Here is a 15862-nt window from a genome sequence, read left to right as displayed (position 1 = left end):
TGGTGCTATTGGGTATTATTCCCATTATTCATGTGGTATATCTATGCAGTGACACATATGGTGTTCACAATTCTTGCACTAATATTGCACTTTAATACCTACGTATTTTTTGCACTTTATATACGTTTTCTTATTTGTATAATTATGATGTACACCTATAGGGAATTGATATACAATCTTTACTAATTTGTATGCACCTTATTTATGAATATATATTATTATTTTGGTTTTTTACATTTTTTTTTTCACTGTTGAGATATATATAAATTTAAATGTTAGCACCATTTACTGCAATAATATGCCCTTATGAAATGGATAGTACTGCCCTCTTATGTATATTTTTATATTATACAACACTGATGCTTTGCTACTTTTAAAATACCTCAAGTACCTTTATTTATAAAATAATAAAGTATATATATTTTTACATTCAGGTCTTATGGTCAATGTGATCTTTTGTGTTGCGCTGTGTTCAGTGATTTGACTGTCCTAACAATTATAATTATCTAGTCTGTGGGGTTATCAGCTCTAGATACCACTGGGTCTGCATATATCACTGTGTGATAGCTGCTGCTGGTTTTCCCTGTTTTCCTTTATGTGTGGTGTTCTATAATTCAAAGATTGTAGAGTTAAGGTACTGTCACACTAAAGGGGGTTTTACACTAAGCAATATCGCTAGCAATATCGCTAAAACGTCACTGGTTTTGTGACGTTATAGCGATATTGCTAGTGATATCGCTATGTGTGATACTTACCAACGACCGGCTCCCCCGCTGTCCATCGCTGATCGCGCGAGAATGTCCAGCTCCATTTCTCGTCAGGCGCTTCCTGCTGAGACTTCCTGCTGTGACGTCCAGCGACGCGTGGAGGCGGGCGGGAGGACGTCAGGATCGCTGTGTGTGAATGGTAAGTATCGTGCGCTGCGTCGCTGCTGCTTCGCTGTGAGATCTTTCTGTATGAAAGCTCACTAGCGATCATTTAGCGATGCACCAGCGATCCTGACCGGGTCGGATCGCTGGTTGGATCGCTGGTGCATCGCTAAATGTAAAAGGGCCTTTAGCGATATAGCTAGCAATATCGCTATAACTTGTGACGTTATAGCGATATTGCTAGCGATATCGCTGTGTCTGATACTTACCTCCGACTGCTCCCCCGCTGGTTATCGCTGATCGTGCGAGAGCGTCCAGGACCGCTTCTCGTTGTCAGCATCCTGCGGCGCTTCCTGTGGAGAGACGAGCGTGGAGCCGGGTGGGAGGACGCAGGATCGCCTAGTCTGACAGGTAAGTAGCGATCCCCGTCCCCTGCGATGTCGCTGGTGAGATCTGCCTGTGTGGCAGCTCACTAGCGAACACTTAGCGATGTACCAGCGATCCTGACCGCGTCATATTGCTGGTCGGGATCACTGGTGCATCGCTAAGTGTGACAGTACCTTTATTTTCGATGTTTAGTTTAGAGGAACACACGCCAGATAATAAGGAATACGACACTAAAGCTGCACAAATAAAATAGGATTTCTGATGCTAAATATTGCACCAAATCACATTTTATCTATGATCTAAGTTTAGTTGACAACCCAGCTGTTTCTTTTTGATGTAGATGGGATTGGGCAAAGACTGAAGATGTAATCCACTTGTGACCAGAAAAGACTCTGGTGAACTAATGACTCTTGTTTTCTCCTTCATGAAAGCATTCCTGAGCTCCAAGGCCATGGAGTTACAGCACACGCTACACAGAAAATATAGAATAGCAGAACGTTCCCTCAAAAACGGGTATAAGGGCCGAGAAGAGCTATTGTGAGAGTTCTGCGCAACAATGGATATTACTGCCGTCAGTCATTTCTTCACTTTGTGAAGTAGCATCTGATGGTGTTTGCATATTGCCTGTGAGTACATCTGACAGTCCCAGCATAATGAAGAACATATCACAGCTCGCCATGACATGTGGAAGAATCTTGTAAAAGGAGTCTTAGGTCACATGCCGAATTACGTTACACGGTGTGTGCGTTAGTAGCTAAGAATAGAGGTGCTGGGGAATCCTCTCCAGGTAACAGCTCCTGAATGTACAGTAGCTCACATTGGTAGAAGGACAAAAAGAAAACTCTTATTAGACAAACCATGTTCGAAGACGTGGATTCTTGCATGGATTCTGCACCAAAGGCCACATTCGAACCACTCAAAATATACTTAAGCACCAAATTGATTTCAATGGGAATTTGCCTGTAGTGTGCATAGCACATTTGCACATTTATTCAATGCTTTTTTTTGTCTAAAGAAAATATATATCATGTTGATTTGTTTTCTAGATGGAAAGTGCTCCATGTATGGCCACTGTATCACTTGAAACAAACAAAAAAATTCCCCATAGACAAAAACCTGTCTGATTTTTCTGCCAAAATATCCTCAATACACATTTCTCTGTGTGAACATAGCCTTATAAAAACAGCTTTAGAAAACCTCTTAGTTAATAACTTACTAGTCAAAGGGACAGTCAATTACGCCAACCAGTGTCTAAGGCTGTGTGTACTCGGTGCGTTTTGAGGCGTTTTTTCCACGCGGAATTGGTCTAAAAATGCTAGGGAATCCTTATGCGAGCAAAGTCTATAAGAATCCTGCAAATGATCAGTACTTTTCCTTTCAGAATTTGCTGTGAGTTTAAATCTGCAGCATTTTAATTCTTTGCATGTTTTTGCCATGTTTTTTACCCATTGACTTCAGTTGAGTCAGTCAAATACGCAGCAAAAACGCAGGTATAAAAATGTTTGCGTACTTGTGGAGTTTTTCTTGCGTCTTTACAGACTTTATATTGGGTGTTTCTCACAATGTGATCTATGTGACAGCGCAAGAAACACCGGCATGACTGTTCTGCAGTAACGTTACCGCTGGTAAGATCATGACCCTGCAAATGTGACTGACCCGTGGTAAAAAGCTAAAGACAGGTTACCAGAGATGGCTGATGAGAGACTTCTACTCCCATCAGCCAATGCCTGCTGTCACTGATTTCAGCGGAAGCAGGCGGCAGCTGATGGGTGTAGTCAGCTGGCGCCTGTGCTAAAAGTAAAAGAAAAAGATAAAATAAACAAAAATAAAAAAACATAGTATACTCACCTTCACCTAATCCCTGAAGCCCTTTGTCATCTGTAAAAAATAACACCATTTACTCACCTTAATGCCTAATCCCCGATTCCTATGTCACCTGGAAAAGTGAAAAAATAATAAACCAAATAATAAACCACCATACCTCTCACCTGTCCGCTGTAATCCATAATATCCCACGATGATTCGGATCACTTTTAGAGCAGTCACATCAGCTGATGCAACTGCTCCACCCCACTCCAGTGTCAGTGTGAGCCTGCTATCCTTGAGAGAAGTCACATCAGAAATTTCTGAAATCAAATACTCAACTGCGCACATACCCTTAATGTGTGATTTGAAAAAAATGAAAATTGTCAGTAATAGTACGGTAAATTAACTTTCTAGTTAACTTACTGTACAAAATGAACTTCACATCACATGCTAGAGGGTTAAAGGGGGTATTCCGGTTGCATGAATTTTAGATGTGTGAGAGTCAGACAGCTGAGACCTCCACGATTGCTGAGCAATGCACTCGAATATTTCCGACAGTTCTACTGGAATGTAAGGAGAGGCATACGGGCATTCACACTGACACTCCATTCAGATGGGGAATAACACTTATTGGTAACCAGGATACCTCTTAAAATCGTGCAAATGCATAAAATTCTGTAACAATCCTTTGTGCATCTCTTAATTTATTTTAGTCATTTATTTTACCAAGCACTTTACAGACTTCATCTTCATTGGCCCCATTGGGGCTCACAATCTAGATTCCCTATCAGTTTGTCTTTAGAGTGTTGTAGGATACTGTGGAACCCGGAGGAAACACATATAAATAACAGGAGAACATGCAAACTCAGCAGATGTTGTACATGGTGGGATTTCAACCCGGGAACCCATCACTGCCAGGCTAGATTGCTAACTACAGAGTCGCCATGCTTGAATGTATGCTTGCTTGCCTGCCTTTGACTTGGCATTTATACATGAAAATGGAGTAACATGTAATTTTATTATTTGGTAACCTAAGATCTAACGCAATAAGGTTTACATTCCCACATCCATGAGAGCGTTACCATCCAAAATAAAACATAGTTCCATCCTAGCTGCTTCTGTTATTATTCTCATCTGTTTATTTTCCCTGAAGAAGCCAGACAATCTAAACTTTTTTACCTATTAACTCCATTGACTATATAGGATCCGATTTTTTTTTTGCCCACCCATAGACTTGAATAGGCAAGTCTTATCCAAAATATGGAGAAGACTGGTGCATGCTATGATGTTTTCACAGACATTCGGTCCATGTAAAAAGACAGTCATGTGAACAGCCCTGTCTTTCCACAGACAGCACTCAGACCAAAAATATGGTAGCGTGAACATAGCCTTTGGGTTCTGTAGAAGAATCTTCCAAATTTCTTACTACACGTTGATTCCCCCTCCCTTTGCCGGCTACATCTTAATCCTTACTACACAGCTGACTGACAAGACAGAGCTAATTATTTCCAAGCAGATAACTTCTTGCATCTGTCCACCTTTCCTGAATACCAATCATTTGTAGAACTGAGCTGAATAAGGCACATTTATTAACTCCAGAAAGCCTTTACCAGCAATCATGTTTTGGAGTTTATTTTTTGTTCCGCTTGTTTTCAGTAGGATTGTTAGTGTCAAAGGCCCAGATCTTCGGCTTTATTTTTTATAAGTAAAGGCACTCAAGTGGAAAGTTTTTGTTTTGAAGGTTGCATTATTAGTTTTGAAGGGAGTACACAGTGGGCATATTAACATCATAAGTTTTGAACTTCATTTTTAGTTTTGAAGGGAGTATTTATGGGGTACAAAGAAGGGCGCACTCATAGTTTTAAAGAGGGTACTCACGGGGCATTAATAATATCAAAGTGGGCACTCAAAGAACATTATAGAATTTGAAAAGGGAACTCTGTATATTGTTAGTTTTGAAAGCGGCACTCATGGTCAAAAGAGTACATGGTAAACTATTACTTTTAAGGTGTATATTACTGAGTGCAAAAAGGAGGTCTTATTTTTTGGTAGCACAGTAAAAGGGGGTCTTATTTATTTTTTGGTAGCACAGTGAGACAGCATTGCCTTTCTTAGGGACATTCACGTGTAATTAATACTGTTTAAGAGACACAAAGAGTACTATTACTGTGTCGGGGAACAAAGGAGGTACTATTACTGTGTGGGGGCAAAAAGGGGGTACTATTACTGTGTGGGGGCAAAAAGGAGGTACTATTAATGTGTGGGGACACAAAGGGGGTACTATTACTGTGTGGGGGCAAAAAAGGGGGTATTATTACTGTGTGGGGACACAAAGGGGGTACTATTACTGTGTGGGGGCACCAAGGGGGTACTGTTACTCTGTGGGGGTACAAAGGGGGTACTATTACTGTGTAAGGCAGGAAGATGAACTTGGTTAGGAAGAAGTAAAAAAAAAAAAAAAAAAAAAATTACTATTATTGTGTGTGACACTCATTAGGGTACAAAAGTTGTAACTTATTGTGTGTTGCACTATTACCATCTGCTTGGCACTATTATTAATAGTGACATTATCTATCAGGCACTATTATTTTCAGGTGCACTGTCTGTGTGGTATTTTATTGGGGAGAGAGTTTTGAGGTCACTGTGCCACACAGTAGGTACAGGTACAGAACTGAGGATAGTGGCAGGATGGAAAGTTTGGAATAAGTGGGAATTGTGAAAAATATATCTGTGTTGTACACTCTCCAAATAAAATCAGGAAAAGGTCGTCATGGTGGTCTGGATGAGATGGAAAAGACGTAAAAACCAGACAGAAAGAACCATCAGTTACTTCATATACAGTAACTGTATGTTAAAGGGAACCTGTCACCCCTCCAAGGCCTTTTTAAGTAAAAGAGCCACCTTCAGCAGCACTAAGGCTGCATTCTGTGAAGGTGGCTCTTATGTTTCTTATCCCTAGGAACGCTGAAATAAAGACTTTTATAAATTCCCCACCATACCTCTATTGTGTCCCGGAGGTATGTTTTCTCCCCCTGTGTCAACTGCCTTGCAGCCGTCCATCATCTCACTCTTGCCTCTGTGCAAATCCTCCTCTGCTCCTCGTTACATGCCCGGCGCCTGCACTCTGCAAACATTTCTCGGGCATGCACCGTGTGCGCTGCCCGAGAACTTACATCAGGTCATGATGTAATGATATCGCGCCTGCGTGGAGTGCAGGCCACAGATCCCGCCCCGCAGTGTGTTATGATGTATTCACACTGCGGGGCTGGGAATCTGGTGCCTGCGCAGTGAGGATCTCTGCACCTTTCCCCATCTCCCTCCTCCCTTTTCCTCCACCGTAATACGTCGGCACTCGGCAGAAGCTTACTAAGATTCTGCAGAGTGCCAACGTATTACGGTGGAGGAAAGAGGAGGGAGATGGGACAGGCGCAGAGATCCTCACTGTGCAGGCGCCATATTCCCATACATCATAACACACTGCGGAGAGGGATCTGTGGCCTCCACTCCACGCTGGCGCGATATCATTACATCATGACCTGATGTAAGTTCCCGGGCAGCGCGCACGGCACATGCCCGAGAAATGTTTGCAGAGCGCAGGAGCTGGGCATGTAACAAGGAGCAGAGGAGGCAGTGCACAGAGGCAAGAGAGAGATGATAGACAGCTGTGAGACGGTTGACACAGGGGGGAGAAAACATACCTGCCTGGCACAATAGAGGTATGCCGGGGAATTTATAAAAGTCTTTATTTCAGCGTTCCTAGGGATAAGAAGCATAAGAGTCACCTTCACAGAATGCAGCCTTAGTGCTGCTGAAGGTGGCTCTTTTACTTAAAAAGGCCCTGGGGGGGTGACAGGTTCCCTTTAATCAATTAAATCATTGGCAGAACTGGAATCTACCACTATATGGTCACTGCATGATGGTAATATCAGTCTTTTTAATAGTATTTTTTTAAATTCAAGAACAGTTTCTGGGGGTGCAGTTCTCTCCTTATGTAGTGGTAGGTGTTTAGTGGCATTGTTGGTAATATTAGTCTTTGTACGGTGTGTTTTATTCTATAGTGGTCATGGAGTGCCAGTGTTATTTGAGCTTTGTATGGTCACAGTTTGGGTCATTGGTCATTGTGTAGAGTCGGCACATACTTATTTTCCCCACTGTATATCTGTTACTGTAGTTGTTTCTGTGGACAATCTTCTTTCATATGCTCTAAAATTAGAAATATATGAATTTTGCTTGCTGACTGTTTCCACAAGCAACCACCAGAATTGTGAATGCAGCTCTAGGCTATAATGCCAACTGTAACTCAGGACAAGGTAAGTAATACAATACAGTTAGAACAATATTATTGCAATACTTGAGATCTGCTTAATGCATTAATTTAACAATGGCGGTAAGTGCCTACCTGTTAGCTAACAGCTGGGATCTGGTGCCTGAAGGAGAAGTTAGGTAGATAGCTAGGTCTCCTCTGCGTGGGTGTGTAATTGTGATTCGTACCACCACATGTTCCAGATAAATGACATGGTGGTTGACGTTGTCAGCACATCCGGTTGCTTTATACACAGAGCGTACAACATTATCTGGACGTATTGTCCTATGTAAGATGAAGAATTAGAGAAGAGCATGAATATATCACTCAAGCATCACATTTATTTAGTGCAGCAGCATGTAGCATCTTTATTTCAGCTGTTAGCCTATGCTCCACAATGAGTATTTGATGAGTTTTTGATGAAGAGTTTCTGCACCTATTAAGTAAATTAGGTTACTTGCCTTTATGCATTGCATCACTAGGGTGGTTTCATATTAGTGTTTCAGGGCGCAGCGACGGCCTGCGCACGGTCGCCGCTAAGCCCCGCCCCTCCTCCGGTAGCTCCGTTTACAGGCGCATGACGCTGCATGCGTCCTTCGTCCCCTACCTTTATCACTGGGGACGCAGGCCGTGCGCAGTATGCGTCCTATTGACGGTGCGCCGACCAGCGCCAAACGCAACCTGTTGCAATTTGGTTGCGCTCTGCGCACCGTCAAAAGGACGCATGCGCCGCCAAACGCATACTGCTGACGGCCTGCGTCCCCAGTGATAAAGATAGGGGACGCAGGATGCATGCAGCGTCATGCGCCGGTAGGCGGAGCTACCGCAGGATGCGCGGCAGGGGGCGGGGCATAGCGGCGGCCGTGGGCAGGCCGTTGCTGCGCCCTGAAACGCTAATGTGAAACCACCCTTAGTGCATTTTTAACACTGTGCTTTTGTATCTTTTTGGTGTTTCATGTTTTAATTAAAGCTGTCCTTTTTTATACTTCCTGATATTTGGTTTTGACAAAACTTTATTCATACAGTCATGCGCAAATTACATGCAATTTGGACGTGTTTCTGATGTGGACACACACTAAAAAATGCATGTATGATTCTACCTGCAAATTTTCTGCATCGAATGCAAGTCTATGGGAAAATCCACACATAAAACTCAATGTACCCACAAGAGAAAAGGACATGTTGCAGATTTGAAACATGCACTGCAGGGCAAATTACACTGAGTAGAAAAAAAACACAGTGGGCTTGAGATTTCTAGAAGTCCCAGCCACTTTGCTGGCATTGTAAGATGCTGCATTTTTGAAACTCACTCATCATGGGCACACAGCCTTAGCCCGGTTTCACACGTCAGTGTTTCCGGTACGTGTGTGACAGGTTTCTCACGTACCGGAGACTCTGACACATGTAGACTCATTCAAATGAATGGGTCTATGCACGTGTCAGCGTGTTTTCACGTGTGTCCATGTGCAAAACACGCAGATATGTCCGTTTTCACCTGGACACACGGGCAGCAAAACGTGCCGCACACGGAGAACAGAGCTCACTGTCCTCCATGTGCACAGACTGCCGCCAGGGAAATAGTACTAGTGTAAGCCGCAGTTCCGACAGCAGGAGCTGAACGCGGCTGTCATTATTCTCCCCTGCTCTGCCGGCAAGCAGAAGAGAATGAATGAATGAATGAATGAATGAAAAACTGACCTGCTGTGACCTCAGGACCGTGGGAAAATGCAAGTGATGAGGTCACGGCAGTTCAAGCTCTGTCACAGTGACCTCATCACTGACATTCCCCTATAGTCCTAAGGTCACAGCAGGTCAGTTTTTCATTCATTCATTCTCCTCTGCTCGCGCTGATCGCGGCAGAGCAGGGGAGAATGGATGAAAGCCGCAATCAGCATCTGCTGCCGGGGAACACTGCTTACAGCAGCGCTACTTCCCCGGTGGCCGACCATGTGGTACTGACGCAGCACACGGGTGGCACACTGTTGCCACACAAAGTAGACACACGGACACTGATATCTCCAACACCATTTTTTCCAGGGCCGGAAATATCAGGACGTGTGAAACCGGCCTTAATGGGAGTTTTCATGTTGCAAAGCAATAGCACATTGTTAGAATTTATGATTGGTGGGGTCTGACCTCTGAGAGGTAAACTGATCACAGCGCTACTTGCCATTTACAGTATCCCAGTACAACTGCTCTCCCAGCTATCCATACATAAACTACAGTAGGTCCCATTTCCTTTAATAGTGCCATTCTGCTGTCCTTGCACAGGTGATTGGAGCGCTGCTGTGCTGGAGACAACGTAATGGGATGCAGTGATAAAACAGTGCTGATGCCCCTTTATTCTTATCAGACAAGATCCTAGAGTATGGAAGCCCACAATTATAAAGTGATGGCATATCCTAGCGCGGTAGTCAGGTGTTTGATTCAAACTATATATCTAATGCATGACTTGGGGAAAAAAACTATTATTCAGTGTAAAATATATACAATATAAGTTAAAGGGTTAAACCTATATGGGGCATTCATGATATATTGTATACTATACAGATTAGTTAAAATTATTATTATTATTATGCATTTATATAGCGCCATTTATTCCATGGCGCTTTACATATGAAAAGGGGAAATATAGACAAGTATAGTAAACATGTGTAAGACAAGGGACACACAAGTACATAAGGAGAGGGGACCCTGCCCGCGAGGGCTCACAGTCTACAGGGATGGGTGAGGATAGAGTAGGAGAGGGTAGAGCAGGTCATGCTGTGGTTCAGTAGACCGAGGATCATTGCAGGCTGTAGGCTTGTCGGAACAGGTGGGTCTTCAGGTTCTTCTTGAAGGTTTCCGTTGATGGTGAGAGTCTGATGTGTTGCGGCAGGGAGTTCCAGAGTATGGGGGAAGCACGGGAGAAGTCTTGTATGCGGTTGTGGGAAGAAGAGATAAGGGGGGAGTAGAGAAGGAGATCTTGAGATGATCGAAGGTTGCGTGCGGGTAGGTATCTAGAGACCATGTCACAGATGTATGGAGGAGACAGGTTGTGGATGGCTTTGTATGTCATGGTTAGGGTTTTGAATTGGAGCCTCTGGGCGATAGGAAGCCAGTGAAGGGCCTGGCATAGGGGGGAGGCTGGGGAATAGCGGGGAGACAGGTGGATTAGTCGGGCAGCAGAGTGTAGGATGGACTGGAGCGGAGCCAGAGTGCTAGAGGGGAGGCCAGCAAGTAGGAGGTTGCAGTAGTCGAGGCGGGAGATGATAAGAGTGTCATGATCCAGGACGGGATTTCGCTTTGACCCGTCCTGGTTAGACTATGGGTTAATTGTGCTGCCTCTCTCTGGCAGCAGGAGGCTATTTAGTGTTCACTGGACCTGGGTCTCGTGTCAGTTATACTCCTGCCCTCGGCTGAGTTAAGTGACCTCTTGTATACGTGTGCCTTGTGCCTGATATCTTGCTTGTTTGTTCGGTTGTGATCTGGTTCTGTCCGTGTTACGAGTTCTGCCTGACCCTCTTGTACTGCGCTACCTCTCGTGTATGACTCTCTGCTTGTGACCCGACTTCTCTCTGCTCGTCCCCTTGGTACCACGTCACCCTCTTGTGTATGACCCTTGGCTCTGTCTGACTACCCGTCTGTTCATCTCTCCTGTACCTCGTTTGCCCGTACTGTGTGTGACCTCTGTTTTGCCTGACTCTGAGTTGTTGTATGGTGTCCTGTCCTATCTGAATACAGGACGCTAAGCCCAGCCCCCTTGCAGTCACATGACCATAGGTCCCGTGCACATTATTCAGTTTCAGTGCCCGCAGGTCCTATGCATCTTTACTTTCCAGCGCTGACTGGACCCTGACACTATTATCCTGAAGCACGCATGGTCACCTCTGCTGCACACTCCACAGGTATCTTTTAGCACTGCTTCTGTACTCAGGACACGCGCACTGGCTCTATGAGCAAGTGCAGTGCGGTGTCTCTGACATTATAACTGACCCATACCATTTTTTTTTTTTTTTTTCTCTCTGCTCCCATTCACCTGTGTGTGTGTGATGGATCCTGTGCACACTCTTTCTGAGCAGGTTAAGCATCTGACGCAGATGTCTCAGAAACTCTTTGGAGAACAAAGAGTCCTGGCTCAGTCTCAGCAGCTGATCGCTGACACTGTGCAGGGGGTTCTTTCATGGGGGGCTCGGGATGTTACATTAATTTCCCCTGAGTCTCCAGTGAAGTTACCAGATACCTTTTCTGGAGATAAAAATGACTTCAGAGTTTTCAAGGAGGGCTGTAAGCTTTTTTTTTCCTTAAGACCACACTCTTCTGGGGATGAAAGTCAGAGAGTGGGGGTCATTATGTCTCTGTTAAGGGGAGCCCCCCAAGCTTGGGCTTTCTCCCTTCCTACCACGGCCCCTGAGCGTATGACTGTGGATGCATTTTTTGAGGCCCTGGGGCATATTTATGATGAGCCTGATCGGGTGCGTATGGCTGAGGACAGGCTGATGAATGTTTGCCAGGGGAAACACTCAGCCGAGTGGTTTTGCTCAGAGTTCAGACGCTGGGCTGCTGAGGTCTGCTGGAACGACGCTGCTCTCCAGGGGTTGTTCCGTAGAGGCCTGTCTGAGCATCTGAAAGACGCCTTGGCTCTCCACCCCCCACCTGATGCCCTGGAGGAAGCTATGACACAGGCCGTCCGAATGGATCGCAGGTTACGGGCAAGGGGAGTGATACAAACCGAGACATCATTGTTCTCCCAAGGAAGGGGAGCCAGTTCTTCACTGAAAATCACGGCGATGGGAACCATCAACCATAAGGAGGAAGAAAGGAGGCAACGGCACGTGAGAAAATGCGGTGTTCACAGTGGCGAGTCTGGACATGGGAAAAAGGATTGCCCCTCCCGGCCACTAACCAACAAACGACTGAGCCCGGGTGATTATCGTGGAGGTCACCCAGGCTCTCAGGTACCCTTTTCTGCATTTTCTAAAATGTCATTCCAAGTGGAACTTTGTTGTGGGGGTGTCTCCACATCCACAACTGCCTTCGTGGATTGCGGTTCATCATTGAACTTTATTGACTCTGACTTGGTGGCCAGGTGTAAGTTAGGGACAGTTAGGTTGGAGACTCCGATTCACCTTGTTGCTATTGACAAAACACCACTGGTTAAGAATGATATTGTGTTTTGTACTGAAGAGTTTCTCCTTAAAGTGAGTTCCTTACACCAGGAACGTATTTCGTGTTTTGTAATGAACAACCTGCCTGTGGGACTGGTGTTGGGGTTCCCCTGGTTACAGCTGCATAATCCTGTGATTAATTGGGAATCTCGGGACATTGTTAAGTGGGGTCCCTATTGCTCTGAGAAATGTCTTGTTTCTGTGTCTGTGTCGTCCGTGGGTCTAGAAGGCATTCCGGAGTGCCTGATAGATTATACTGACGTTTTCTCCGAAAAAGAGGCTGAGGTTTTACCACCACACCGCCCATTTGATTGTGCCATTGACCTGGTTCCAGGTGCTAAATTGCCCAAAGCCCGCTTGTATAACCTCTCGGGTCCGGAACGGGCTGCGATGAAGGAATATATTTCTGAGAGCCTCCGTAAGGGACATATTCGTCCTTCTGTTTCTCCTGTGGCGGCAGGGTTCTTTTTTGTAAAAAAAAAAGACGGTGGTTTGCGCCCATGCCTCGATTTTCGTGAGTTAAATAAAATAACTGTGAGGAATACTTATCCCCTTCCACTTATTCCTGATTTATACAATCAGTTGTCCGGAGCTAAGTGGTTTTCGAAATTAGACCTACGGGGAGCGAATAACCTTATCCGAGTCCGGGATGGAGATGAATGGAAGACCGCCTTTCTCACTACTGAAGGGTTGTTTGAAAATTTGGTCATGCCCTTCGGCCTGACCAACGCTCCAGCGGTCTTCCAAAATTTCATAAATCATGTGTTCTCCGATTTGATTGGACGTTTTATGGTGGTGTATTTGGATGACATTTTAATCTACTCGCCTGATAAACAGACTCACATTGGTCATGTTCGGGCAGTTCTCCAAAGGCTCAGGGAGAACTGTCTGTTTGCTAAACTTGAAAAATGTTTATTTTTTGTTCAGGAACTGTCCTTTCTGGGGTTCATCGTATCTGCTGAAGGGTATCGCATGGATCCTAATAAGGTGCAGGCCATTCTCGAGTGGGTTCAACCGTGTGATTTGAAGGGTCTGCAACGTTTCCTTGGGTTCGCTAATTATTATCGGAAATTTATAAGGGGGTTCTCACAGGTGGTTAAACCCCTCACAGACATGACTCAAAAGGGGGCCGATATCAAGAATTGGTCTACCGCAGCGGTAGTGGCATTTCAGTTTTTGAAAAAATGTTTCATGTCGGCCCCGGTTCTTATCCAACCGGACCCCTCTGAACCATTTATTGTTGAGGTAGACGCCTCAGAGGTGGGGGTGGGGGCGGTATTGTCCCAGGGACCCGCCACTTTGACCAATTTAAGACCTTGCGCCTTTTTCTCAAAGAAGTTCTCTCCGGCAGAGAGAAACTATGATGTGGGGAATCGGGAACTTCTGGCCGTAAAATTGGCTTTTGCAGAATGGAGTCATTTTTTGGAGGGGGCTGTCCATCCTATAACGGTAATCACGGACCACAAAAACCTAGCTTACATTGAGTCTGCTAAAAGGTTGACTCCCAGACAGGCTAGATGGTCACTTTTTTTTTCTCGATTTAACTTCTCGATCACTTTCCGACCAGGATCCAAGAATATTAGAGCGGATGCGTTGTCACGCAGTCTAGATCCGGTGTCCCCCCCGAAACCTCCATCCTCCATTCTTCAGCCTGGGGTGGTGGTGGCAGAGGTTTCTAATGTGTTGGAACGAGAGATTCGAGAAGCCCAGGCTCTTGCACCTCCAGCTAAGCCGGTGGATAAACTTTATGTGCCAGCTCAGTTTCATGACTCAGTTCTGGGTGGACGTCCAGGGATCTCAGCGACCCGGAAGGCCATTGCTAGAATGTTCTGGTGGTCTTCTTTAGCCTCTGATGTTGGGGAGTATGTGTCTGCGTGTGAGGTTTGTGCCCGTGCGAAAACTCCCCATAACCGGCCGGCCGGGGAATTGGTACCACTGCCAATTCCTGAGAGACCATGGACTCATCTGTCCATGGATTTCATCACCAACCTTCCCGCTTCCAAGGGTAATACCGTGGTCTGGGTCGTAGTGGACAGGTTTAGTAAGCAGGCAGATTTTGTACCTTTGGCAGCTCTACCTAATGCGGAAACATTGTCCAGATTGTTTGTGGAGCATGTGGTGCGGTTGCATGGGGTACCCCTGAATGTGGTGTCTGATAGGGGAGTGCAATTTGTGTCCAGATTTTGGAGAGCTTTTTGTAGGAGGTTGGGTATTAGTCTGTCCTTTTCATCCGCCTACCATCCAGAGACTAATGGGCAGACTGAGCGGACCAATCAGTCTCTGGAGCAAATTCTGCGTTGTTTGACCTCAGCCCGACAGGATGATTGGTGTTCTGTGTTACCATTGGCTGAGTTTGCTTTTAACAACCGCACTAACCAGTCTACGGGTACATCTCCTTTTTTTTGCAATTATGGGTTTCATCCTCATTTTGGAGAATTTTCCCGCTTGAATTCTGGGTGTCCTGGGGCGGACGAGTCGATCCAGCGGTTGGGGGAGGTATGGCGGGAGGTCCAGAATAACATTACGAAGGCCCAGGACAAATTTAAATTTTTTGCGGACAAAAAACGATCCGTGGGTCCAGTGTTTCAGGTCGGAGATAAGGTATGGTTATCCACCAAAAATATAAGGCTCAAGGTCCCCTCTGCGAAGCTTGGACCCAAGTTTATAGGTCCCTATGTAATTACCGAAGCAGTTAACCCGGTGGCTTTTCGGTTGAGTCTTCCGCCATCTCTAAGGATCCCTAATGTTTTCCATAAGGCCCTTTTGAAACCTGTGAGGTCCAGTGGGGAGGGATCATCATCTTCCCCGACACCGGTCCTGGTAGATGGGCAGGCTGAGTACGAGGTGGAACGAATTGTCGACTCCAGGTTGGTCCGTCGCGCCCTTCAGTATTTGATACATTGGAAGGGCTACGGTCCTGAGGAACGCTCGTGGGTTCCTGCTCGATCAGTTCATGCGGATCGGTTGATCCGAGCCTTTCACGCCAAGTACCCTGAGAGACCTGGGGGTCCGGTGGCCCCCCATTGAGAGGAGGGTACTGTCATGATCCAGGACGGGATTTCGCTTTGACCCGTCCTGGTTAGACTATGGGTTAATTGTGCTGCCTCTCTCTGGCAGCAGGAGGCTATTTAGTGTTCACTGGACCTGGGTCCGGTGTCAGTTATACTCCTGCCCTCGGCTGAGTTAAGTGACCTCTTGTATACGTGTGCCTTGTGCCTGATATCTTGCTTGTTTGTTCGGTTGTGATCTGGTTCTGTCCGTGTTACGAGTTCTGCCTGACCCTCTTGTACTGCGCTACCTCTCGTGTATGACTCTCTGCTTGTGACCCGACTTCTCTCTGCTCGTCCCCT

The 15862-nt window shown here is 45.6% G+C and overlaps 1 protein-coding gene across 3 annotated transcripts in view; it reads right to left on the bottom strand.

Annotated features, from left to right (window-relative positions):
- PCSK5 (proprotein convertase subtilisin/kexin type 5) overlaps nt 1-15862 on the bottom strand; it is an 810488-nt gene that overhangs the window by 360110 nt on the left and 434516 nt on the right. For all 3 annotated transcript variants that reach the window (XM_073543784.1, XM_073543785.1, XM_073543786.1), the window contains exon 12: nt 7462-7650. In XM_073543784.1, the coding sequence (XP_073399885.1) occupies nt 7462-7650 (189 nt within the window). The remainder of the gene's footprint in view (nt 1-7461; nt 7651-15862) is intronic.

This window comes from Dendrobates tinctorius, unplaced genomic scaffold (genome assembly GCF_039654945.1).
Source record: "Dendrobates tinctorius isolate UK_male_01 unplaced genomic scaffold, ASM3965494v1 ptg000134l, whole genome shotgun sequence".
Classification (NCBI taxonomy): domain Eukaryota; kingdom Metazoa; phylum Chordata; class Amphibia; order Anura; family Dendrobatidae; genus Dendrobates; species Dendrobates tinctorius.
This window is presented reverse-complemented; position numbering and strand designations above follow the sequence as displayed.